The sequence below is a fragment of the Squalius cephalus genome (assembly GCF_949319135.1).
Source record: "Squalius cephalus genome assembly, chromosome: 10".
Classification (NCBI taxonomy): Eukaryota; Metazoa; Chordata; class Actinopteri; order Cypriniformes; family Leuciscidae; genus Squalius; species Squalius cephalus.
This window is the reverse complement of record NC_137131.1, coordinates 39,229,456-39,256,766: the sequence shown is the minus strand read 5'-3', so window position 1 is coordinate 39,256,766 and position 27,311 is coordinate 39,229,456. Positions and strand designations below refer to the sequence as shown.

The window sequence follows — 27,311 nt, the reverse complement described above, 5'->3', positions numbered from 1 at the left end:
ATAAAAGTAAAAAAACGTAGGCATTTTATTTAAAGAAAACCTTTGATTAAAGAAAGGGTCATTTTGACCCCCTTTATGCATTTTTTTTCTGGCTCTGGCTCTGGCTCTCTCTCTCTCTCTCTCTCTCTCTCTCTCTCTCTCTCTCTCTCTCTCTCTCTCTCTCTCTCTCTCTCTCTCTCTCTCTGCCCATTGGCTGTTAGGGTCTATGGTTGACATGCAGCCCATCATTGGTTTTTACGAGTCTCACCCCCCTCCCACTCTCTCTCTCTCTCTCTCTCTCTCTCCCGTGTTTAGCAGATCCATGTCCATCATCTACCTCTGGACGGTCAAGTTCGCTGGCACGTCACGTCCGCACTTGAACTTGCAGCAGCTCAGGGGGCTTCGCTTACTTTTCCATTCCTGTCTTGTGTTCTCCTCCGAGAAGCCATGAAGCCCAACGCAAGCGTCTTGCCACTACACGCGTCTCTTCTGTACTATTCTCTATAGTTCATGTGGGATACCCGATGCATCGCTGAAGAAGATTTTTGCCCTGGACTCTCTAAAGACTCTGGCTCTTCCCAATGTGATCCCAGCTGAGACCGTGTCCAACATGTCTCGCCGCAAGCAGGGCAAACCCCAGCACTTAAGCAAACGGGAGTTTTCGCGTAAGTTTTTCTGTCTTTATAGCTCAAATACTTAAATAGTTTTAAACTGAGTTCACGAGACGCGTCTCTTAAGACGGAGCGAAGCGCGTTTTGATGTTGAGTTGCGCTTCGCTATGATTCTTAACGCGTAAAGGTTGATTACGCATTTATAGCCTATGCATGTGTGTATATGAATGCATGAAAGTAAATTAGACGTGATTTGTTAGCTTTTTAATAATAATAAAAAAAAAAAAAAATCAGTTAGGAAAATTCACCTCTGAGGTCACATGTTTTTTACTCATTGTAGACTTTAAATTAGGCTAATACATGTGTAGCCAATTTAAACGTATTATAGATGCCATCTAATGTTTGTTTACAAAAATCAAATCAGATATCTACATTTCAGAAAGTGTTTTTCCCCCCTCAACTTCCTCCTTCGGTTCTTGAAAGGCAATTTTCAAGAATTGAAACGGGAATCTAGATAACGAAGTTTTGTTTTTTATTCAGAGAAAGAAAGGAAAGAAAGTTATATACAAATCTGGTTTTATGCATCTATCATGTCAAACCTGTTAAAACCCCCGCCGAGGCGATCAAAGCATCTCAAGTGTTGCGTGTCAAAACCTTAAAAACATAAAGGCCATTATAAATGATCAAATCTGCATGACCTCCGTATGAAAGTGAAAGTTTACCCTTGTTCTAGTTGGTTTTGGTGTTGTAGGCTACCTGTATTTAATTTCCGTTTGAACGTGTTCTCTGATACGGCATCTTGTGAAACGAGTTGCCGCTAGGGGGCAGAAAATGAGCAAATGAGGGTCCATTCCATTCAAGATGAGACAGTATACTACTAGGTGAACTTGAACTTGGTCTTTGCCTTCTCTCGGTTAAGTGTCCACACATCTCCTGTTCTATACACATATACAGTGTTTTTTATATAAACATTGCTTTGGAGTACATGTGGGCCAATGACAAAAATGTCCAAAATGATAAAAAGGAAATCTGTTAAAGATGTAGTGTAAAACTCATGTGCCATGGATATATATATATTTATTCATTATGATTTGGTAAAAAAAAAAAAAAAAAAAGTAAAATATAAAAAGATATATTTTCAATGCTATAAAAAGCTAGTATGCGAGTATGCACCTTGAATACTCAAGGGTATATAATATTTGAGTAACTTAATATATCCAGCCAAAAAAAAAAAAAAAAAAGCCTCATTATTGACACATATGTCTTTTAGTCATTGCGTTTATCATGTATACAATGTATGCAATAATAAATAAGATGGATGAAAGGATGGAGAATGGTTTAAAAGTGTTTATAGTATTGTGTTGGAAACTCTCCTGATGTTTCACAAAGAGGTTTGAATTACATCTGTTTGTGCAATGCAAGATCCGATCTGAGGCTTTGAGGATCTTAAGCGTGCTTTGGAAGAAAAAAAAAAAGCCATAAAAGAGGATCGATTAAAATATTGAAGCGTGTTTTTTTTTAGTCTTCGTCAGAAACTCTGTTATATTGTCGCCCCCACCTTTTGTCCCACGTGACCTGACACAGAATTAGGGTTAACCTACCACCGATGGCAACAATCTCTCTCAGCCCAGTTCAGACGCATGATGTGGTTTTGATTGCTCTTTCATATGTTCTGGCTGTCCTTCTGGGAACTACCCCACATACTCCCCTCAATAGCTAACCTCAGTTCAGAGGATTCCAGCACTTTTAACTAAATGGGTTCCAATCATCTTGCAGTCAAATTAGAATCTATTTTTTGATTCTCTGAGGTGTTGGGTTCATTAAGACGTGAGATTGGCAGGATAATGAACAGGGTCATGCAACTAAAGTGAACAACCCCCTCCTCTTTACCATTACTGGGCAACCACTGTTTTTCTCTCTGTCTTTGGTTTCTCATCTTCTCTGCATCTGCCTTTCATTGACTGTCTGTATTCCTCTGATAGAAGTGTCAGCATTTCAATAGTGGATAGATGTTAACGTCTCCTGGTGCAAATGCAATGGCGTTGCATTGGAGCATTGGAAAACTTCACAAATTTGAATATAATTGTGCCTAAATCAGTATTTATTTATTCTACATCCCTATAACACCTGAATGCATGTGACATACTTAACACCTCTAACACTATCAACACCTCTTCCATTTATATGGAAATTAATATAATTATCACTTACGGCACACATATAATTAGTCATTATCAGGTTTCGCTATGGATATCACAGGAAGTTATTCCGCCATATCTCACACCTCCCTTTCTGCGTTTCTCCTACCGTAGCCGAGCCCGTGACGGCAGATATCCCAGAGGACGGGGAAAGCCATCCCAGATCGGAACCATCCACCCCTAAAGGGGATCAGGACCTCCTCACCTGTGGTCAGTGCCGCTCCAGGTTTCCTTTGGCTGACATCCTGGAGTTCATCGAGCACAAACGCAGGCAGTGTCAAGGACGCCTATGCATGGACAAATGTTCAGACCTGCCACCGTCGCCTCCACCCGCAGGCCTGAGGCGAGCCTGCGTCCCTGTGGAGGTGGCAGTTCAAGTTTCGCCCCACGGAGAGGAGCATTTAGCCTCCACACCGCACGGATTACGGCCCAAGCAGGAGAATTTAACAGGTAGAGTAACAGATGTTTGCGTTGAAGCGAATCTGTGAGAGGGTTTGCCAAGTCGAAACCTCCAATTCGGAGGGCCTTGATGAATACCATGTCTCTAATAGCCCACTTTCCGTTTATGATTGGTCCTTTTATTTTGAAGAAAAAAGGAACTTGACTGTGTAAGTGGATGAATATAGTGTCCTTGCTGTCAGTATGAATGGACATTCTCTCAGTTCTCTCATGTGGCTTTCGCAGATGTTGCTGTGTTTAGTGTGGTTTTTATACGGTCATATCCTACTCCAGTAATGTAGCTCCAGAGTGGTACATTCATACTTATTAAAAAAGAAAAGAAAATAATTTTCAGCTGTCCGAAACAAGATCTGCCACAGGTTGTTGCTGATTCTGATTCTGTTACTCATTTGTCATTTTCATGATTATGAGAGAGCGTTTCTCTTTGTGTTATCCGGTATCCGGAAAGAGGAAACACATGCAGCATATATCTTGATATTATGTTGCAATTATACATTTAAAGGGGGATAGTTCACCCAAAAATGAAAATTCTGTCATCATTTACTCACCCTCATGTCGTTCCAAACCCATAAGACTTTCTTTCATCTTCGGAACACAAATGAAGATCTTTTTGATGAAATCTGAGAGCTTTCTGTCCCTCCATTGACAGCTACGCAACTACCACTTTGACGCTTTAAAAAGTTCATAAAGAGATCATAAAACTAATTCATACATATAAATTGAGCGGATTAGTCCAAATTTCGATCGCTTTACATGATGAACAGATTGAATTTAGGCTTTTATTCACACATAAACATTCATCAACTCTCACATCAGTTGTGGTAAACGGAAGCTCAAGCATGTTCGCTTGACGTGCGAGAACCAATGAGGTTCATTCTCGTGTTACGCAGCACGTTTGAGCTTCCGCGAGAACCAATGAGGTTCATTCTCGTGTTACGCAGCACGTTTGAGCTTCCGCGAGAACCAATGAGGTTCATTCTCATGTTACGCAGCACGTTTGAGCTTCCGCGAGAACCAATGAGGTTCATTCTCGTGTTACGCAGCACGTTTGAGTTCAGCGAGAACCAATGAGGTTCATTCTCGTGTTACGCAGCACGTTTTAGCTTCCGCGAGAACCAATGAGGTTCATTCTCGAGTTACGCAGCACGTTTGAGCTTCCGCGAGAACCAATTTGGTTCATTCTCAAGTTACGCAGCACGTTTGAGCTTCAGCAAAAACCAATGAGGTTCATTCTCATGTTACGCAGCACGTTTGAGCTTCCGCAAGAACCAATGAGGTTCATTCTCGTGTTACGCAGCACGTTTGAGCTTCAGCGAGAACCAATGAGGTTCATTCTCATGTTTCGCAGCACGTTTGAGCTTCAGCGAGAACCAATGAGGTTCATTCTCAAGTTACGCAGCACGTTTGAGCTTCAGCAAAAACCAATGAGGTTCATTCTCATGTTACGCAGCACGTTTGAGCTTCAGCGAGAACCAATGAGGTTCATTCTCGTGTTACGCAGCACGTTTGAGTTCAGCGAGAACCAATGAGGTTCATTCTCGTGTTACGCAGCACGTTTGAGCTTCAGCGAAAACCAATGAGGTTCATTCTCGTGTTACGAAGAACGTTTGAGCTTCCGCAATAATGAGGTTTGTTCTCGTGCTACAAGCAGGTTCGGTTGAGCTTCTGTTTATGTTTGCTGATCAATGTTTATATGTGAACAAAAGTCTAAATTCAATCTGTTCATCGTATAAAGTGATCAAGTCTCTTCAGAAAAGTTGGACTAAACCGCTCAATTCATATGGATTAGTTTTACGATCTCTTTATGAACGTTCTGAAGCAACAAAGTGGTAGTTGTGTTGCTGTCAATGAAGATTTCATCAAAAAGATCTTTATTTGTGTTTCGAAGGAACGACATGAGAGTGAGTAAATGATAACAGAGTTTTCATTTTTGGGTGAACTATCCCCATAAAGTACACAAATAGGGCTTCCACTTTAAAATGGAAGGCTGTTATCAGCAAGGCTTGAGGCAGACAAACCTTTCTGTTTGAGTTATGAGTATATTATAAGTGACGTCACATTGGGGTGAGGTTTAGTAAAACATCTACCCATCTTTCTACAGTTGATAGTATCAGAAAATATATTACAATGTCCTTGTTACATGTTACATACACTTACTAATAACAGTAAATTATAGATAATTAATTACATGCAACTAACCCTAAAGCAAACCCTAACCTAAGTAAGAGCATGTTAAATAATATTACCGTTACATACTTAATTAACACTGTAACAAGGACAACCTAAAAAAAAAGTGTAACCAAAAGTATTTTTCAAGGATCTCTCAGGACGTCCAGTGTTTACCCATCCCGGTCCAGACAGGTCACACGCTTTCGCCGTTACATGTAAAGCACATGCGTGATCCGTCGCGTCGTGCAAGCAGATGTCCGTCACAACAGATGGAATTCTGTATCGGCTGTAAATGGTGAATCCGTTGAAGGTTCACGCTTGGAGAGATTTGCATGATAAATAATTTAAGATATGCATGTAGACACAGCAGCTTTTAATACCCCCCCCCCCCCCCCTTAACAACACCCCATCACACCCCTATTTTATTCAAGTCTGAATGCCCCTGAGCGGCCAGACGATGAGTTCAGGCAATAACCCCTTTCTGCAGACCTCCCTCCCCCAGAGCCTTATCTGCTATCTCTCTGGGGTTATTTTCTTAAGTACATCCATGTGAAGCCATTTTCTCTGAGGCTGATATAGGGGATCCCATCTCATATCGTTGTTTAATAAGCGCTGTAGCGTCTCCTGGTCCCCACAGGCATTAGAAGTGGCTGTTCATTATGTAAACACAAGGAGAAGAACTTTGATGTTGAGTTAACTACAAAATGGTATTGTGCAGATCATATTTACATTGCACGTTAACTTTGCGTAACTAATAATTTGTGATGAAATGGACTCATTCTGTTATGTTATCCGGTGTCTGCTGGTGTTCTTGGCCCTGGTGTCTTGATGTTTTTGGCACTGATCCACTATTCTCTTACCGGGGAGAGTTATGGATCATTAGCTGGAACAGAGCAAGTGGAACGGGAGACAGGAAGTTTGGGGATCCCCCAATTGTGCACCATCACTGAGGACCTTTATAGGCTCTTAACAAAAGAAAAATCTTTTTAAAATCTCTTTTTTTTTTTCTCCTAGACTGCAAAGAGAATAAATGGAGAGGGTATAAAAACTTTTACTGAAGTCTTCTTCTTTTCTCCTGCATGAGAAAAAGACCCTAGCAATCTCACATTTGCCTTCATTACTGTTTCAGACAAGATCTCGACAATGTCTCAAATTGTACTCAAATTTATCAGTGATTTCAATATGACCTCAAACATTTCTTATCAAATTTTCCATGATCAAATTATTTGAGCGGCTATCCACATTAATGTTTCATACCTATGTACTCTTGAGCAATGAAGTGTTCCTGAGTAGTTTGATGCTACACAGAGGAAAGGTGATGTTTCTTATATTTATGTCGAAGAAAAAGTGTCTGATCTGAGCAAAAGTGTGTTTGTGCGAAAGTCTGTCTCGACGCAACATGACAGCGTGTTTGACTTGGCAAACGCTGCCAAGGGTTCCCTTTCAGTGGGCATATGGCAGGACATTGGCACAGAGCAGACGGGAACGTGTATTGTGGTGAAGTTTATATATTTGTAGCTGACATGGCATTTCAAGCACTAACAGCAGTGTCCTGCAGTGTGACATGCATACTATTTTGTGTTATTATTATTTTGAATGCAGGTTTACGACCTCATTAGAGGGACTGCATGGAATATTAGTACTTTTAAAAATCCCATGTCACAACAACACGACTATTTAACCCTCGCAAAGCAGTCAAAAATGGCCAATTTTTTTTTAATTGAAATGAAATTAATGTACTCTATTTTTTAGTACGATAATATTTTCATTTTTTTTATTTAATATTTTGCATTTTTAGGGGATTATATGGTATTAAAATATATTTATGCAGTAGGTATAATCCATTTGTTCACTTTTTGTGCTTGTAACTGAAATATCCAGCTTAAACTGGCATACATCTCGAATGCTTTGGAGCACAGACTTAAGTTTGGTCTTTTTAAAGGAGACACTTTGCAGATTATCGCTGAAGTGAAAAAAAGTTTACAAGTGAACAAAAAAAAGTTATAAAAGTTTATTGTTATGAAAAATGCACAAAAATACTATTTTAAATTTTTACATATAGTTTCCAAAACATGTTTTACTCTAAAACTGTGAGAAAATCAAAGCCATAGACTGAAACAAGTTGTGTTCCAAATTTTGATATCTTGATAATTGATACCTCAAAAAACGAGCTTTTCTTTGGGTGCAGTACCAAACTTTTCCACTAGAATTAGTTTTTTATTTCCCATTAATTTCCATTGAGGTACATTTCTGACTGCTGACTTGATTTTGTTTGTCTGTGTGTGTGTGTGTGTGTGTGTGTGTGTGTGTGTTCACATAGCAAGTGCCAAAACCTTTACCAAGTTTCGTACCATTCCAACGAAGTAAAAAATTCGAAAAAAACAAACCGTTTCGGTCCAAAATACCGAAGACCACCAGAGGGTAAAGTGACCTGCAAAAAAAAGATGCTTAAAATAATGAAAATTGTTGGAATGGAGACGGTTAAATCATGTATAATACTTATTTTTGTAAAAATGTGCAGTGCATTGATACAAATTTTGTTTGCATAGCAGAGCTTGCAGTGTGCATGAAAACACATTTATTGTTGTGGACACACACACATATCTCCATGATGTGTGACACACCCCTTTCAGCATGAAGCTATGCAATCATCAGATCTGTCAGGATCATATGATATTTTGACTCACCTGTGTGTGTGTGTGTGTGTGTGTGTGTGTGTGTGTGTGTGTGTGTGTGTGTGTGTGTGTGTGTGTGTGTGTGTGTGTGTGTGTGTGTGTGGCCAGCCAGCTGAGCTGTAGACACTTCTATTTAGTGTTTACCTGGGGAGTACAAAACTGCCTGCAGCTCTGTGTTGAAATATTATTGGTAATATAAAAATATACAGTACAGGTTTTGTACTGTACAAGCTTTATTTTTCACCAAAAGCATCAAGCATGGGTATAAAGCAGTAAAAATTAGAAGTGTAAAGTAAAAGGGTTATGAGAAATGGGTAAATGTGCTCTTTTAATCATCGATTTATATCCCCTGAAGGAAAAGATTTTTTACTCGTGCAGTAGATTATATATATGCATGCATGTGTGTGTGTGGTCTGCAGCTGGTGTGTCTTATCTGTGTTCTATAGAATGAGATAAAGACCCAAGAGGCCCCTCACTGTCTGTGTCTAGGGTCATGGTTCCCTGAAAGTCTCTCTCTGTCTCGGTGTCTTTCTCCATCTACATTTTATTTTTACTTCTTTATTCATGCTTTTGCATGCAAACTCAATTTCTTTTGGGTCAGCTGGTTGCACTGGAGTTGAACGACATCTGTAGTTTTGCTACACTGTGAAATGAAACAAATTTTGATTTGTGAGGGAAATAATACACATCTGTAAAGATATTTAAGACTCTGCTCTTCTGTCTTTGAACATTGGACTTTGGAAATGGCTATAGACAATGAATAGGAGGGCAAATAATCATTTAATAATATGTAAAGACATCAGCTGTGTAAAGCACAATACAAGTAAGTTCTGTAAAGAGGCTGATTAATTCGTTCAATTCTTGAGTATTTAATTTTGCTCTTTTACTGCAATAGAAGCACTGAAGTGGAATGTAACAAAATGTTTAGTCTTTTATCTTGGGAAACATTCTCTCTCTCTCTCTCTCTCTCATCCCTCTTTCTCGCTCTCTTTCTGAATCTCACTGATAATATTCTGTGGCTCATTTGAATTTGAAGCACTTCTTTAATCTTCAAAGCCTTGATTGCTTTATGAATATGCATGGTACATGCAGACTTTAGTTCATTACCTTGTTGTAAATTCTAATGACCATCAGTCCCTCTAGGTAATTGCCAATTATTTTGCATATTTGATTAGCCCATTATGAGTTCATTCAGTTGATATGCGTCAGGCAAAGACGGACTGAGTCCCTAGAGAAATAAAAACAGATCAGAACTGAGCTGTGCACAATTAAAAAATGTTTAGAGTCTTTTATTCCAAGTCTCACTGTTTAAAATAGTATTTTTATATAACAACGAACATTGCATAAAATTTAAACAAACATCTACTGGATTCCCTTGTAACAGTCATGAGCCAAAGTCATAAATGATTGATCACTCCAAACAGAATGTAGTTGGATTAGTGCTACATGATGCCTCATAATGGATTATTTAGTGTTTTTAAAACGTTAGCAGCCTAAAGGAGATTGAGGTAGGTCGTTGATGTCTAATTCAATGTGTGCTATGATGAATCTTTCATGTATACATTTGGTAATTTGGTCATGATTCCAAGTTCTAATGCCCAGTACACATTGTACGATTTTGGGCTGTCCCAGATGAAAGATGACCAATCGTGGCGATTTCTGTGGTCAATTGTGTCCTGGTGCCGGTCTTGCGACCAAAGATAGTCTGCGATCATTTTCTGACAGTGTCATAAATTTAGCATGATCATCTCACAGTGTGTTTGCTGCTACGACCTACGTCTACTGACTAGCCACTAAAAATGCAACATTGATTAACATATTAACATGGCGCTAAAACTTAAAACCTCAAGGTTTACCTCAATTTGCAAAATTGGCATACCAAGTTGGCCTCTTTTCCCTAGCCATGACCACGTTCATATTCTCCTCTTTTTTCCACTGCATATAAACACCACAATTGCAAAAGTGTGATTCATCTTGCTATATTTGTTCACCACTAGCATGCTGATGACGTTTTATTCTTCTATACAAAATTGCGTCGTAGCCTATGATTCAATAGGTGTGATCATCTTACAGTTTACATACATGTTGTACCAAAGTTTATTAGATACATGTCGTTCCTTAGTGATTTTTAATGATTTTATATAGGATTGCCGAAATCACAGTCTGTAGAAGGCACAAAACATTAGCAGCCTAAAGGAGATTGAGGTAGCTTGTTGTTGTGTAATGCAATGTGTGCTATGATGAATCTATCATGTATACATTTGGTACATTTGGTCATGATTCCAAGTTCACAACACAAAGTTCAACCATGATAAATTAATTTGAGTTGAATGCACAACTACAATATTTGAATTTGAACGTAAACAATCGTATGTGTCTATACTAAATGTGTCTGTTCTGACTACAGAACAAAATACTTAAGGTTAACATATTTGTAGCTATGCAGCTACCTGAAGAAAAACATGTCTGATTTAATGCCACAGACATTTAAAGATAACTCTATCGCCCCCTTGAGTACCGGAGGTCACAGTAAAGCAAGGACACATTAAGTTCATTAATTATGCTGAAATATTTCAGGAATATATCCTTTTTTACTTTATTACGTTCATTCCATCACTGTTACCCCAGTGTAAGGATTATTTAAGCACTCATGATACATTTAAGAAATCAGCACCTGTGTTTCATTTGAATGTATGATGCACTGCAGCTGGCGCTACCTTTATCTGCCCCATCACAGGTGCTGGCTCTCCTCCGGAGCCTGACTTAACCCTGTGTCTATGTCATGGGGTGTGAGAAGAGGCCGGCAGGGAGGCCGACGGGGACACAATGGGGGGATTGTGCTCAGGGCGGGGGCTCGGAGGCTGAGGCAGCCCTGGCTGTGGCCAAACAGGTCGGGCCAGACAGCATGATAGATGGCTTTGTTTAAGGGTCCCGGGGTGGGGCCTGAACTTGAGGCACTTTGTTTATCCTGAATAGAGCAGGGGGGAAGATGCCGGAATGATCTATGTCTCACTAGCTGAAGAGCTTTAGAGGGAAGGAGACAGGAAAGAAGAGAAACATCCACAAAAAAAGTGACCAAAACAACCCAGGAAACCAGACAGACAAAAAGAGAAAGAAAAAAAAGTAATTTACTCACCTGCAAGGTTTGAAATCCTTCCAAACACGTCTGACTGATTTTCTTCCATGAAACAAAATATAGACGTTTTTATGAATGCTAATGCTACTCTCTTCCATTCATTGAAAGTGGATGGTGACCAAAACTCCAAAAATGACAAACAAAGCACCATAAAAAATAGTCCATATGAATTATCCATATGATTGAGAGTGAATGGTAACCAAAACTCCAAAAAAGGCAAAAAAAAAAAGTCCATAAAAAGTACCATAAAAATATAGTTTTGATGAATATTCACGCTGTTCTATTCCATAAATTTAAAGTGAATGGTAACCAAAACTCCAAAAGGCAAAAAAGCACAATAAAAGTATACAAAAAATAGGCAATATGAATTATCAAAATGATAACTTTGTTCAAGGAACAGACCAAAATTGAAGTTATTTACTTAAAAATGTTGTACCATGGTCACTATTCACTTTCATTGCATGTTTGTTGTACAGTCTGCAATAAATATCTGCTTGTATGGTCCATGAAAGAAATAAAGTCATGCAGGTTTTGTTTGTATTTTTAAAAGAACTGTTCCTCTTAAAGACTGACAGATATAGAGAAAGAATGAGATAAAGGAAAAGAAAGTGACTGAGGGAGAGCAGTGCTAGCTGAGCATGTGCTCTTTAGGTTAACGGAGGGTCAAGTCGAGAACTGCCGGAGGGGGAAGGGCCGTACTCTCACCCTGATGGTGGCTGTCCATTTCTAGATCAACTTGGCTGAGCTCCAGGTCTTTTAAATCTGACAAGACCTCATGCACACACACATATGCAGCCCTCATACCTGCCGTCTGTATCTCGAATGCCACTAGGATTGTTTTTGTTTTTTTTCTGGGCCGAAGGCAAAACGAGGTGCTGACTTTCGGACTGGTTCAAACCGGTTGGCTGGCCTCGTCTTCACTTGCGTGCCTGTGTTGAAGACAATTCACAAAACACATGCATTGCATACACACAGGAAAGAATACCTGAATGAACCTCTTTTGAGAGTGCAAGACAAAGAAAAGCAGGATAGTCGAGAGATATACATTGTGAATGGAATATGATGGGTGTCATGAAACCGTTCAGTTGTGTATGGAGGCGAAACATGATAAATGCAACACGGACAAGCTCATTTGAAGTGTGAAAACCACACATTTGTAAAAATATCTGTTTCGCATCGAGATGGATAAATATGTTCCTCTGCACGCTCTTCACTTGTCTATCAGTTGACCCACACATTTGCATATGTATTTATGCAGATTTTTGAGGGGGCTCTCACACACAGCAGGGGTCTCTGAGTGTCACGGTTTCTCAGTGTGAATTTGTGTCTTTGTGTTTGGTTCTGTTGGGTATGTCTATGTGTGTGTGTGAGTGTGTGTGTGTGTGTAAACTTGCTAGGGTATGTCGGTCTGTTTTCTCAATCTATCTGTTTTCTCGATCTTTCTGTTGATGTCTCCTTTTACACATTCTCTATTTCATTATGTGTGTGTGTATATGTGCCATACTGCGTCTCTGACTTCTCAAAGTGGGCCACAACTTCCAGATGGTGCTCTGTATCTTTGTTTGGTAAGTGAATACTTGAGCTGTTTGACGGCCTATCAATATCCCCTCTGAATGTGAAGAGACGCTGGCTATACATTCACAATGTTCTCTTTTTACAACCGTCCATGAATAGTTTTTCCACATCTCTGTTTCTATCAGATGTGATATATTTTTGTGAAAGTGTGGGTTAAACTAGCCAAGGTCATCCATATCAAGATGGAGGTCACTCAGATGTGTTCTCCTTGTCCATTGACTTCTTCCTCAATTCTAAAGAGCTCAGGAAACAGCCATTACGGTTGGGAAATAGTTTGACCTTTCAGACTGTGCTCCCTGACAGAAATGCAACTATAGAATTACTTTTCCGAAATCTCTGAGACAAAAATGTCCTTGAGTTTTCCTCTTGAAGGCACATACATACAATCTTGGCATTCAGCTGAGATGTCATGGCTTCATACCTTATGTTAATAGATCACTTAAAAGTAAAAATAAAAATAATTTACTCACTGTCATGTTGTTCTAAATCCGAAAGACTTTCTTTCTTCATTAAGTACTAAGTTAGATGTCAGAAAGAATGTTTACACTGAGAGTTCACACTCTTTCTTTACAACAAAAGCATACAGTACAGTGACTAAATCCAAAAAGCAAGCATCATAAATACAGAATAATGATTCTGTTCAATGTAAAAAATTCAGCATATGTACAGTATATGCAGGTCAAATGAGATTTCAGAGTTGTGGCAGAAGGAAAGGTTATCAGAACAGACTTTTGGTCTATCACAGCAATAGTGTAATTTACTATAATTATTCTATAATTTACTTCAGAAGACTTGGAATATTGTATATTCCAAATATTATATATATATATATATATATCATTAAATGTCATAAGGGGAACTTTTATTTCAACAGCGCAGAGAGATTTTTTGAAAATGCCATATAGGATTATTGAATTAAGAATTTGCTATCTAAGTATACTTTACAGTTAATTTTTCCCCCAAATCAATTCATTTTCAAGTGATCAATTTCTAATTATTTTAGTCAAAGTTGTATGTCAAATAAATTTAAACTGTTAACTTGTATTATTTTCTATTTTAAATATCTCTCTAAGATATCATCATCGGCCATCAAAAAATATATATCAGCTGCCCACTAATTGTAACTTTCACCATATAGAAAATAGCGGCATGAACATTAGTTAAAACATCTAGTTTTGTGTTTTATAAGTCTTTAATTATGTTTAGTCCCTGGTTTAATGCCCTTCTTTCTTATTTGTCTTTGACATCCCTCCCTTTCATTCGTTAGCTCTGACAAACATGAAATACAGTGTCCAGAAGAGCTATCTGTCTAGCCAGGGAGCAGATGTCCCATCATGGGCCTGAAGCGTCTCACCCCGTCAGCTGTCAGCGGCCCGAAACAATCTTTGAGCTGAGCGAGAGCGCCGGTCCAATTAAAGAGGTTAATTTGCTTTAGCACTTATCTGTCCATCGATGTATTTCTCTCTGAATCAGCCTCCAACTCTTCTCACACCAGTCTCTCATTCTTTTGAGTATTTGCTCTTCTCTCCCTTTCTTTCATTATACCTCTCATACGATCCCATCTCAGATCCTTTGTCTTAAAGTCCCTTTCTTTCCACTGTCTTCTCGTCCCTCTTTCTGTAGTTTGTTTGCCTCTCTTGCATTTGAGCAACACACCGTGGTGACATTATGGCTGTAACAAATTGAGCACTTGTAGAATGCAGGCATGAAACAGTCACAAAGCTTCCATTCAGCGTCTTACCGACTGAACATAAAGGCCCATGACAGTTTAAGTGGCGTGTTCAGTTTGCATGTGAAAGCGTGTCTACTGAAGTTTACGGCTAGAAAGAGGGTTTGATGAGAAGGTTGAAACAATGCATGTGTGTGAAAAACAGACTGACAGTGTTACACGCTTTCATCGTTGGGGAAATCTGTCAAATCATGTTACGGTATGGTATAAACGTGTTGACATGCATAGATCTTGCACTGTTTGGAATGTGATGTTTGTGTGCCTACATGGAGTCTCTTGTAGCTATACATGTGACTATCGTCTGGCAAAGAACATTTCAGTGCAGCGACCAAACAATGTTTTAAGGGCCATTTAGAAGGGCTGGTGCATTTACAAAACCAAAATCTGTCCAAGTCCAAACTCTGATCCCCCATGCGCCCATTCCTCCTGTCATGTCATTATCGTCTGGATGAGAATGGATCATCTTCTCTGTCCCCTGCCCTGCTCTGTGAACCCCTGCCCTCCAAGCCTGTCAGAGTGAACTATCGCAGACAGACACACACAGAGACACTGTCACATGCACAAAGACACATATAAACCCAGAGGCCCATCACACTGAGAGGACAGATGCCCTCGTTGTGGTGTTGAGCCTCCTCAGGATTTTCCTGTCATGCATTGAGAGGCAGAAGACTTCACGTGAGTACACATATGGAAAAGATGGTTTGCAAAGAAAATCAAATGTAAAAGAAAATTCTAGTTGTATGATTTAAAATTTCGAGGACCTCGTTTCGGCAATTAATCTTGCTTTTGTTGAGTCTATTTGACTTTTTAAGTCCTGGTACAATCTCCCTCACAAAACTATGTTAGTATCATTGTATTCTGATTCTGATATCAAATGGTTAGGCCATAGTGCTTTGATATTACTGAATGAGAACCATATTCAGGTTTATTCATATAGCACATTTCATACACTATGGCAATTCATAGTGCTTTACAGAAAATAATTAGAATATTCACAAAATAAAAGCAAGGAAAATTAAAAAGGCTATAAAAGAAATGAAAAGAGTAAAGAGATGATACATAGATAAACTTCTCATCTGGCAAAACACCGGTGTATCATATTTTTTACAACTCCCAGTTTTACTCTGAGATTTTCCCACCTCGAGTTCACTGCTCCATCATATTCATGTAACATGTTACTGATATGGTTCTCTTAAGGAAGTAGTTCTCAACCACGGGCCTCGGCCATCTTCCAAAGGAGCCTCAAGATGCCTAAAAAAATCATTTGATGAATATATTAAAAGACTCTATTAAACTCTAATCTAAATTAAATAAATAAATAAAAAATACCATAATCTACTGTATCTAAGGTAAATTAGGCTATAAATGCCATATTAGAAGTTGAATTTATAGCTTAACATACCTCAGAACAACAGAATAACATCTATATATAAGTGCATGTTGAAATTTTCTATTGAAACAGGAAGTGGGAAACACAGAATTAAAATAAATAAATAAAAAACAGTCCAATGGCTTTTGGTTTACATTACATCTGTGAATTGGGATTTGCTCCTAGTTATTAGTAGTCCCATAGCTCAAACCGTAAAGCATGGCGCTAGGAACGCCGAGGTCAGAGGTTCGACTCCTAGGGTGCACGTCCCGATTTCGCAGAGTTAGACGCGTTCCTGGGTCAACATATTTTGTTGATCCTGGAACAACATTCCTGTCTGAAAATTTTATCCTAACCATATCCCTACCCTTAAACCTAACACTACCCATATGTTATCCCTAAAATCAAAGGTGAATAACACTGATGTAGAAGCCCCTAACCCTGATTGTAAGCCTAAACTTGACATAAACTGTAAACTTGTCCCTCAAATTTGATTGGTTGATTGGAAGGTTGTTCCAGGATCAACAAAGATTTTGATCCAGAAATCAGGTTCTGCGAATGCATGAACCAAAAAAATCTTGAATGCAATGTAAGTCTCTCTGAATAAAAGCATCTACCAAATGCTTAAATCTAAAATGTAGTCTGAAAAAAAGTGGTGTTTGTGGGAAGGATATTCTCATTCTAGATTGCCTTTGATTGGATACAAATTTTGCATTTTGATGTCTGTGCATGCGAGATGAGTCTTCAATATGTGGTCCATTTGTCTGGACCAAAAAGGCAAGAGAGATTTGAAATGCTTATATATCTGCTCAGTTTGTCAACTTTTTGGGAGTACATTAGCATAAAAATTACCTCAAAACTAACACACTTGTTCTAAATGAAACAAAACTTCAATTTTGATTACATGGTTTTAAGTGCTATATCTATATGTGATTTTCCCTTAAAATACTTGCTAGCCAACAAGCTGATGAACGTCTGTTGTGCCGCTCTGTCAAATACTCTTCCGCTTGGCTCCACCACTCACTGAGTTGTGACCCTTGACCTCAGCGGGGCCATGTATGTGCACGGTCTTGCCAGCGCCTCCCTGGAATGTCTGGATTTAAGGACTCTTCTAGTGCGTAGCTAGAGATGGTGTGCTGTCCTACAGCTGCCTGAGTATAAATCCTGCTGTCACCAGAAGGCCAAAGCTCTCCTTCACTACCCCTTCTTTCGCTTGCTGTTTCTATCACTCTCTTCCACTTTTCACTCAGTTAACCACACAAGTGTCTCAAAACAGAAATCTGTGCCTCCTGCTCTATGGTGAATAAGGAAGCTTTTGTGCCTTTGATTTAACGTCTTCAGAGCTCATTCACGGCTGTCGAAAGAGTTGTACGTGACCACACACACAGATGAAACTCTCCCACTCTTCAACGGGAAAAAGCAGACAACTGGTTCACCCTGTACTTCATGAGGTTAAAAAATGTTGTTGACATCCGTTTACATCAGCTAGAAGACCTGGTGAAAACAGCCCTCTCTCTGAGACCTCTGACCTGCTACAGTCTCTCGAAAGTATGCACTGTATAAGAGCTGTGATCTACAGGGCTCAAGACAGGTTTCTGGCAAGAGCGCACAGGTAACATTCCAACTCCGTTTGAAATTCCTGAGCTGTAGACTGTTAAAAAGGTGATTTATTTGTTGCTAGGTTAATTAATATTCTGCCGTTGCGATTGAAATGTGATAGCCGTGACAGATACGATTCTTCTGCCATCTACCTCAATCTTTCATGACAAAACCAACCTACAGTACAATGTTGTAGATCTTTCTAATAAGCAGTTTTCCTCAAAGAACATTCATCCACAAAACATTTTGAATCATATTTTTAGACTTGCTATTTGGATATTTCAGAAATTTCAGTATTCAGTTTGGACACACCTTGTCTTAACCAGGCGACAGACATAAAAAGTTGTCTCTCAATGTTAAGTGTCATAACCAACACACTCTCATTTCAGTTCGTACCCCACAGTAAGGTTGGACCTTCATGCTTACTTTTTTCTATAAAATTTTTTAAGTTTCTCTACAAATCTCATTGTACGAATTTATACAGAATTGCCACCTCATAAAATAGTTATGTTTTCTCATAAGATCAGGTTGGTCATAACCAGCCAAGACCACATTAAGATGTGATTGTTTCGTATTGCTCTGCAGTTACGTGTAGTGAGGACAGTTAAATTACTTGTCGTAGGAAGCCTGCATGTTGAACCTGGTTGGGACAAGGCATTTGTTTCAGAATTTGCTGGCTATTTTTACCAGTCTCCTCACTGATGCTCAAAAAGCAGTGGCGTTTTGCAGAATTCTCCCATCTGCTACCATACCACGATGCAGATCAGAACATATGTATCCAATTAAGTAGCAAAGCAGAGAGCTGGAATCCAGCTTGATGTCAGACAAATGAAGAATTGGGGTGAGTGTGGCCTGTCTTAGCCAAGTGATCAGTGCATCCATCTTACAGAAGCTTATTGATGGGAAATGTTTCGGGTTGTTCAGCGTGTGTTAGCGCCATTACATTTGTGTTAATGTTGGAAGGGTAGTAATACTATGTCTGCTTGAGTGTAACAGCTGCTTTTGGCTTTCATAGCCCCCCTTTGTCAAAGTCACCTCCTGTAGCTAATGTCGAAATCAGTTACAGTAACATGGCTTTTCAGCTTAACCTGTTAACTTCAGTTTTAGCTTAACCTTTAGCTTATAAATAAGGTGTGCCGCTTGCATAAGCAAACGGCACACCAAGAATAAAACTTCATCCATCACCCATTGGTTTGACAAATAGGTAAACTAACAGTCTCAAACTCCCACTAGTGGTTGAGATACAGTAGCAATGCATAGCAATTTGGGCGAATCAAACTATAAATGACTTTCATAGTTGTCTTTGTATATTTAAGTCGGGATAACAGAAATCAAACTATTTTATTCTAGCTTGATTTACTACATCACTTGTGTCCAAGATGTGCCAGATGGGAAGCCTTAAATATTGACCCTGTGGCTGTAATGTGAATTGGGAACACTGGTCTTTTTGTACTGGTCCCAGTACCAGCGCTCTGCCTGAGGGGGGCTTCCTGAATGAGCCCTCTGACTAGGCCTGACTATCACATGCCCATTTAAGCTTGTAGTCCTCTCATAGATCAGGAGAATGCAAAGAAAGGAGCAGGATGACTTGAAATAATCTTTGCTGAGCAGTGTGGAAATGTTGGTATGGTGGTGAAGTTTAGAGCTAAACTGGACCCCTCATTGTACACTATTCATCAGTGCAGAAGGCCATCTGTGTTAAAGGAATTTCAGGAACGCTTTACAGTAACAGTTCTAAATAAAGCAGTAAGCCACTCAACTCCGGAGTTATTGCCAAGGACAACAGCAGATATTTAATTATTAATGTACAGTTGTGTGGAGTAGGACTTTGGACCAATGACATTTCATGATGCAGGGATACTCAAAAAAATCGACAAAAAGTCCTATGGTTGTCCTGATTGTGTCTGGTTTAGACAAAAACTCAGATTGACATGAAAGAGGCTTTTTCACTGCTTTATCATACCTGGCTGGTTACAGTTTTAGCGTGAATCTCAAAACTATTTGTGATTTTACCACGAAATGGCCAGTTAGCATATAAGAAATTATAGTTTTCAAAAAGAAAATTAAGCCTACTTAAGGACCATTTCGATTTTTTTGCTTTCTTAAATTATATATAAGCATATTTTACCCTTTACTTAACGTTTATATATATATAAATAAATATATATTTAACTTAAAGATTTCTCTAAACAAAATATAATTGATTTATTTTATGTAACTTTACAAAGCTAGTGGAAAATCTTTCATGGTTTGTAGCAACTGGTGCATTAATGTGGTAAAATAGTTTAATTTAATGTTTTTCAACAGTTTTAAACGTGGCTAAATCTGTCAGATTTTAGAGTCGGAACTAACCATTTTCCATTAAGTATTATAAGAACGAGATTATTACTTGTAGTTGCTTGCTGGAGTCAGGGTCAAACTGTCTCAACCTCACTTTCCTTTCTTCTCTGGTTTTCTATCGTCAGTGTTTGCTCTGTCTGTGGGACAGTCTTGTGTGCTAACAAAACTTCCACCTCTGCCCTGTGCAGACTAGTCTAGTTCATCTTTCCTAAACCTCTTTCTTTTTCTCAGACAGTCACCTCCCCCAGTCGAACCCTCCGCTCGTCTGTGGGCTTTAAACGCCATCCCCTTCACCTCTCCGTCTGGTCAACTTCTTTTTGTCTGTCCGCCTCTTTAATGTGCGTTGCTAAGGTGACTGCTGACCCATTGCTTGGCTCTCTATGAGAGGCCCCATTCCAAGATGGCTACCCTCCTCAACCCCCTCAGACACTTTCAATTTGCAGTGGGGGGTAGGGTGTGTGTCCAGCGCTGGTATTGAGAACACTGGAAATTAAACACTTGGGCCAACACATGTTTATGGGCACTGACAAGAATATACCAGCTGCCTGATGAGCGCATTCTTCCTTGTGACCAAGCATGGTTTTCTCACCTTGTCCCTGGAGTATCCATATGGCATTTGGACCATTTCATTACATTGATTTGAATATGAGAATAATCATGTCTAGATTAAACTCGGGTCAGGTGTGAGGGCACAGATGCTTGAGTGAAGTGTAATTATTTTCTGGTAAATTATGCGTAATTGTAGCCTCATCGCCTCATGAACCTCAAATATTAAATCTTGAATGTTTTTACGGTGTCAGATGTTCTGATCTGGGCCCTTTAAGTACAAAGTTCAAGTGTTTGGTTTCACATTAATGCTTATCTGTGTGTGTATTTAGGACAAGGACTGTATATTAAAGGGTCTGAGTGCATGTGCTGGTACTTGCATGTGGTGCTCTGCTCAGATACCTGATGTAACCTAAAGTGCAACTCTTTACAAACGTCAGATCTTCAAAATATATTGTATAATATATTGATTATTGGTCATTTGCTATGATCAGTTCAAACACAGCTCATATGTATCAAATAGATAATAAACCTTGTGCAAAAAATGTTTAAACAACTAAAAAGTGTAAAAAATTGACCGATGGGATTTTGTGAAAGTCTTATACCTCAAAAGAAGACAAAAAGTTAGAAGTGTGATAGATTGTAGAGCAATAAAAATGTCCTGCACACCACTCTGTCCTTGAAGTCAAATAGGTTTTTGTCTGTGGTCAGGCGCTCAGTGCAACACAATGAGTCTGACCAGGACAAAGAGAGAATAACCAAGAGAAAAAGAGAGCAAGAAAGTGAGGAAAAAAACAGACTGCCCCAAGCTTTTTGTTTGATATGAATAGAATTATATAATGCTGAAAATAATAACATAAAAATGCCTAGAAATCTTTGATTTATCCTAGAAGAGGGTATTTTGCTGATCTTCCAAGCAGACACAAAACAGTTCTTTTCTATCCTTTTCTTAAAATCTCAAATGCCGAAAAATTGTTTTGCCATACCTCCCCTCCCCTCACCTTTTAGCATATCACCAAAGAAAATGTGATTGACTGCAATGTGCTGAGAGGAACAAGGTTAAAAGTAATCAATAAGTCACCCTCTCAGACAAGGCCACCAAGTAATAGCTGCTGTTGGTGAGGTGGGTGTTTTAAATGTCAGCGACGCAGGATGATTATATGTCTAAGGAGAACACTTACCTTTTTTTAGGCTGTTTTCATTGCCTCAGTTTGATTGCCTGGTCCGAACTTGGGTTTGATTTCTACCACCTTCCCCCCCTGCCCTGCACTTCTTTCACATTTTATTTTGGGGCACCACTGTATTTGTCTTGTTGGATTTACCACTAACTTTACACAGAATGAAACAGCTTTTTAGCTGCTGCAAATGCATTGCAAGACATACAAAGAATGTGAACAATGCAACAATTAGTTCACCGCCACAAGTTAGGATGGATTGCTTTCATATCGGTTAACATGAACTGTACCCCAGATCATCTTTTGAAGTGGATTTGGGTGTTTTTTGCTGCTGGTACACACCTGAGTTCGAAACCTATTTTTTCATCAAAAAAACAAACAAACTTGCATCTAAGATCAAATGAGCTTGGATCCCTACCAAAAGTTCCATTTAATAAGCTGTTAAAAGACAGGAAATGGGTTACCTTTATCCATTTCATTTTTTGTCATGTACATTAGAAATCCTCAACACAGTATGCTAGTTATGTTTTTGGAAATCATAATCAAGCAAGAATTACCATATTAATATGAAATCAACAGTTCTGAATTTGCTATGCTAGTCATTTTTAAATATTAAAATATAGGCATTGGCCTTCTCGTATGATTCATGTGATAATGGTATATGATTTAATTGGAGTAAGCATGAGAAAAAGGAGGCAAAGAGAGTTTCCTTTTTATGACGGAAAAATCTCCAGAGGAGGTCAAACCCCACACAGGTGGCAGCAATTAACTGTAATTTTTGCAGATTGTAATGATCCATAATTTACCAGCCTCCTCTTGCATCTCTTATGCAATAAAAAGTGTTTTGATTGGGTACATGTTTTTTGTTCTCTCTGGCCTTTGTGTCAGATATCTCAGAGACAGGCGAGGCTGTTGATATTTGAAATGATGTGCGTGCAAAAACTGAACTCCCTTCCATTTTCAACAGGTTGAGTGTAAAATTTACAGTTGGGATTTATTATGTCACAATATTAAGGCAAGAGCATAATTGTATAAATAATAACAATGTAAAACATTTCTGAATACATCAATCATATTATGAACTGTTAAACAGCATGAATTTGGATGATGGATGTAGTGGCTAAAGCTTTAGTTTAGAGAGTGAAAGGTTACTGGTTTGAGCTATACCAGAAACAAGACGTGAGCTGTCACCATTGTGCCCCTGAGAAAGGTACCTCGACACTGGTTACTCCAAAGGGATTTTCCTTGTAATAAATGTGCTGGTAAATGTGTCTGATCAGTTTGTGCTTTCTTGCTGCCTTTCTATGGTGAATTCTTACTGAGCCTTTGTTGTGGAAGAGGAATATTTCCTAAATGACAACTGAATTTTTCCATCTGCTTATGTCTTGCAGAAAAAGATGAGCCCAGCAGCTACACTTGCACAACTTGTAAGCAGCCCTTCAGCACTGCTTGGTTCCTACTACAGCATGCCCAGAACACTCATGGTTTCCGAATATATCTGGAGAGCGAACCTGGAAGCCCATTAACTCCTCGAGTGGCCTCCGCTCCAGGCATGGGTGGTGACTGTGCCTCACAGCCACCACTGCATACAGCCCACCTTGCAGACACTAGTCCCTATAGCCTGATGAGGATAGCCAACAGAGATGGGTCCTCGATTCCTAGGGAAGGCCGATATCCCAGGACACCTCCACTCTTTAGTCCCCCACCACGGCATCACATGAGCCCAGATGATCTGGCTTTGGCCCCCCATCACCCAAGCGCCTTTGACAGGGTACTGCGTCTTAATTCGGTACCCTTGGACTCCCCATCTATGGACTTCTCGAGACGACTACGGGAACTTGCAGGCAACTCTGCTGGCTCCTCTCCGCCAATGTCACCCAACAGGCCTAGCCCTATGCAACGGCTGCTGCAGCCATTTCAGCCAGGGGCATCTCATTCTCCTTCTGGACCTCATTCAACACCCACTGAGCAAACGCCAACCATGCCAACTCTGAAGGCAAAGTCTTGTGAGTTTTGTGGAAAGTCTTTTAAGTTCCAGAGCAACTTAATCGTCCACAGGCGCAGTCATACCGGAGAGAAACCTTACAAGTGCCACCTCTGCAACCATGCCTGCACTCAGGCCAGCAAGTTGAAACGCCACATGAAGACTCATCGGCACAAATCCTCCTCCACTACCTCCAAATCAGATGATGGCCTTTCAACAGCCAGTTCACCTGAGCCAGGCACAAGTGATTTGATAAGCAGTGCCACCAATGCTCTCAAATCTGTGGTGGCTAAGTTTAAAAGTGAGAACAACGGCCTGATCCCAGAAAATGGTCAGGAGGAAGATGACGAAGAGGAAGAGGAAGAGGAGGAAGATGAAGAAGAGGAAGAGGAGGAGGAGGAGGAAGAAGAGGAGGAAGAGGAGAATGAGAGTGAGGTCGGCGAGAGGAATGATATAAACTTTAGCTTGAGCCTAGAAGGTGCACGTCACCATGAGAACAATAGACAGCGACACAACAAAAGTGTGGAGGGAATTCAGGACTTTCGAGATGCCCTTAAACTTTACAAACGAGGGGACCGCAGATCAGCTAATGAGACGGGTGGCGACGATTCCCCAAAAGAGTCTGATCAAGCCAACGAGAGATACGGACAAATCGTAAATGGAACAGCCTCCTACCCAAACGAAGACCTCTCGAGGAAACTTCTTGCCAGAAGTCCAGGATCTGACAGCCCTCTTTCCAAACGCATCAAAGTGGAAAAAGACCTTGATCCTCCAACTCCTACAATCCCCAACTCAGAAAACGTGTACTCTCAGTGGCTGGCCGGATATGCCGCTTCGCGCCAGCTCAAGGATCCTCTCCTCAACTTTGGGGACTCAAGACAATCACCTTTCGCCACCTCTTCAGAGCACTCCTCGGAGAATGGAAGTCTCAGGTTCTCCACTCCCCCTGGGGAGTTGGATGGAGGGACGGCCTCTGGGCGCAGTGGCACCGGAAGTAGGGCCAGTACACCCCAAACTGGTCGACCCAGCTCCAAGGATGGCCGGCGTAGTGACACGTGTGAGTTTTGTGGCAAGGTCTTCAAAAACTGCAGCAACTTGACAGTGCATCGCCGCAGCCACACTGGCGAGAGGCCGTACAAGTGTGAGCTTTGTAGCTACGCCTGTGCTCAGAGCAGCAAGCTAACACGGCACATGAAGACGCATGGACAGACAGGCAAGGACGTTTACAAATGTGAGATATGCCACATGCCTTTTAGCGTCTACAGCACTCTGGAGAAGCACATGAAAAAATGGCACAACGATCAGCCCTTAAGCATTGAAATTAAAACAGAGTAAATTTTATGATGTCTTTCGCAGTCCTAGAAAAATATTTTAAGCACAGTGTCAGTTAATTATGCTGGCCGAAAATTTGGCCGAAAAAGACTCTGAGCCTCTCTAATGTGCAATAACTTAATGTTTTGTACTTCTTTTCTTACTGGTTGGCATGTTTTCGTGTATTAGCTTGATTGATAAGGATTAGCTGTGTTGCTGTTGTTACTGTCTTTTATCAAACAGGACATTTCATGCTGCAAACAATTAATTTTTACATATCATACCTAGCTGTATTTTGTCATTTAAGCCTGTAATCTTTTGACTACCTACATTCACACTGGGGTTTACACTGTTCATTAGGGGTATAGACAAACTGTAGGGTTACCAAGGAAAGTTTGAACGGTAACATTTTACTAAGATACTAAAAAAGTTAGAATTTTTATTGTCGCTTGTGAAAAAAGAGTGCCTTGGGTGTGCCATTTGCCATAAGCCTGGGGATATTGTTCAATGCAAAATTAGGTCTTGCATCAAGTACCTATTGTGAATTTGCTAAATGCAGGAATCCAGCATATGTTCTTATGTATATAACTTACTAGTATAACATGTTGTGTTCCTATAAGTATGATTATTTTGTTGGCATCTTCATGCCTTTTTGGCTTGGTGAGATTTTGGTATCAAACGGACAGGTACATTAGTAAGTTTTCTTTTAACTTAGGGTCTCATTTCTTTTTTCTTTTTTTTTTTTTTAGAAAGTATCCCTGAAAATGTGTTTTACTCAGTAGATAGCCAGTTTATTGGACTATACTGATACATTTCTATTTGGTGCATGTAACATGGAACATTATGTAAATATGTACATTTTTATAGAATTAATTTCTTGACAGGGTCATCCACGGAAACTTTAACATATAGTCCCTGAGTAAGCTGTTAAAGAATTGGCAGGATTGAAAATCCTTTGAATTTTGAATTAAGCTCAGATTGGCTAGAAATAGAAGTAGTTTAGCAAGACCAGTTATGATGGAGCAATGCAGGAACGTATTTCAGGACATTTACACATTATTGGATGAAAGTCTGAATTAACTTGCTTGCTAGTACTTCCACAATGTTTTCATTTATCCAACACTCTTCAGTTTCTAAAGCTATGTACTGTATATACCCCTGTTTATTAGCAAAGCACTTAGTCACGTTCACATATTTTGTGCCCGTCGAGTTGACATTCAGACTTTTTATTCTCTACATTATCCCATAGTGAACTTTATGAATAGCACTTGCCACTCAGCCTAAAACTCTGTATCTGTCCTGCTAATCTACGGGCAGGTGGTTGAGTATAAAACAAAACTGCTCTTCAATGGCACAAAAAACCTGCACTGTTCAATTTTTTTTCCAGTTTACAAGAGACACTCAAGAGATATTTCCTCTCAAGTGAACAACTTAATGAGGTGTCAACATTTTATGTGAAATAGAGTTAGATTAGAAATCTTGGTCAACGAAAAAGGACTTAAAAGAAGCTTAAAAAGGAAAAAATTAAAAAGACTGTTCATTTAGAAGCTTGACTTTAAACTGGAACAGTGTAATGATGTTTATCTCAGTGAATATAGTCCAAACCCGCTGCTTCATCAGCCAATTTATTTTTTATCATATGTTTTAAAATGAATTAACGAGTCAATGTTTTGGGGTTTCTTTTTGTAATACTTTGGTGTTTTTAACAGAAAATTAATTTAAAGCGTTCCATTTTTTTGCCGCTCATCTTCATTTCTAGGGGGTTACAATGTACTATGTAAATACTAAATGTTATGTGAATTTCCTTTTCCTCTGATTCTTTTTTCTTTCTCTCTCTTTGGCATACACAGTTCTTCAGGATGCATTATAATGAGATTGTAGGAGTATGTTTGACATTTTATAGGGCTGACTTATGGTCTGTCAAAAGCTATTGTGACACACTTCAGTTTGCCATGTCAATGTGTAGAGAGGATCTGGATTTAATTGTTCATCAAGAGTAGTCAAGATAGTATTTATATAGAGACTAGAATTCCAGACTGTTCCTTGTTCACTTTAAAGGTACAAAAATGCCTGTAGTTGAGCTCAGCATGCTGCCACCATTTTTCTTTTCTCCTTAACTTGGCAGGATAATATAGTGTGAACCGTTTTAATGTATGGATCTTGAAAATGAGTTTCTAAGAAAAAAGCTATGTGGGGGTTACACAGATAAAAGGCTATACAATGGTCTGTTGACGCAATCCTCTTTGAAATAACACACTGATGAGGAACAGGTGCTTTTATGATCTCTGGCCTTTGGATATGCAGTAAAGTTTCATAGTTGGTGGGTTTCCCTCTTTATTTTGACCTGTCCCTGTCTCCCCCACAACCTGAAACATTCCAGTCATCTTTGAAAGAATGGATGTCTTATGCAATGAATCAAGAGTCAATAAATACATTTAAAATGCATTTTGAAATAC

The 27,311-nt window shown here is 39.4% G+C and overlaps 1 protein-coding gene across 1 annotated transcript; it reads left to right on the top strand.

Annotated features, from left to right (window-relative positions):
* The first annotated feature begins 273 nt into the window (after positions 1 to 273).
* bcl11ab (BCL11 transcription factor A b) lies at positions 274 to 27,311 on the top strand. Its single transcript, XM_079883767.1, has 3 exons — positions 274 to 644; positions 2,903 to 3,238; positions 22,952 to 27,311. Exons 1-3 carry the CDS (start codon positions 590 to 592, stop codon positions 24,877 to 24,879), a joined length of 2,319 nt encoding a protein of 772 aa, XP_079739893.1. The 5' UTR covers positions 274 to 589; the 3' UTR covers positions 24,880 to 27,311.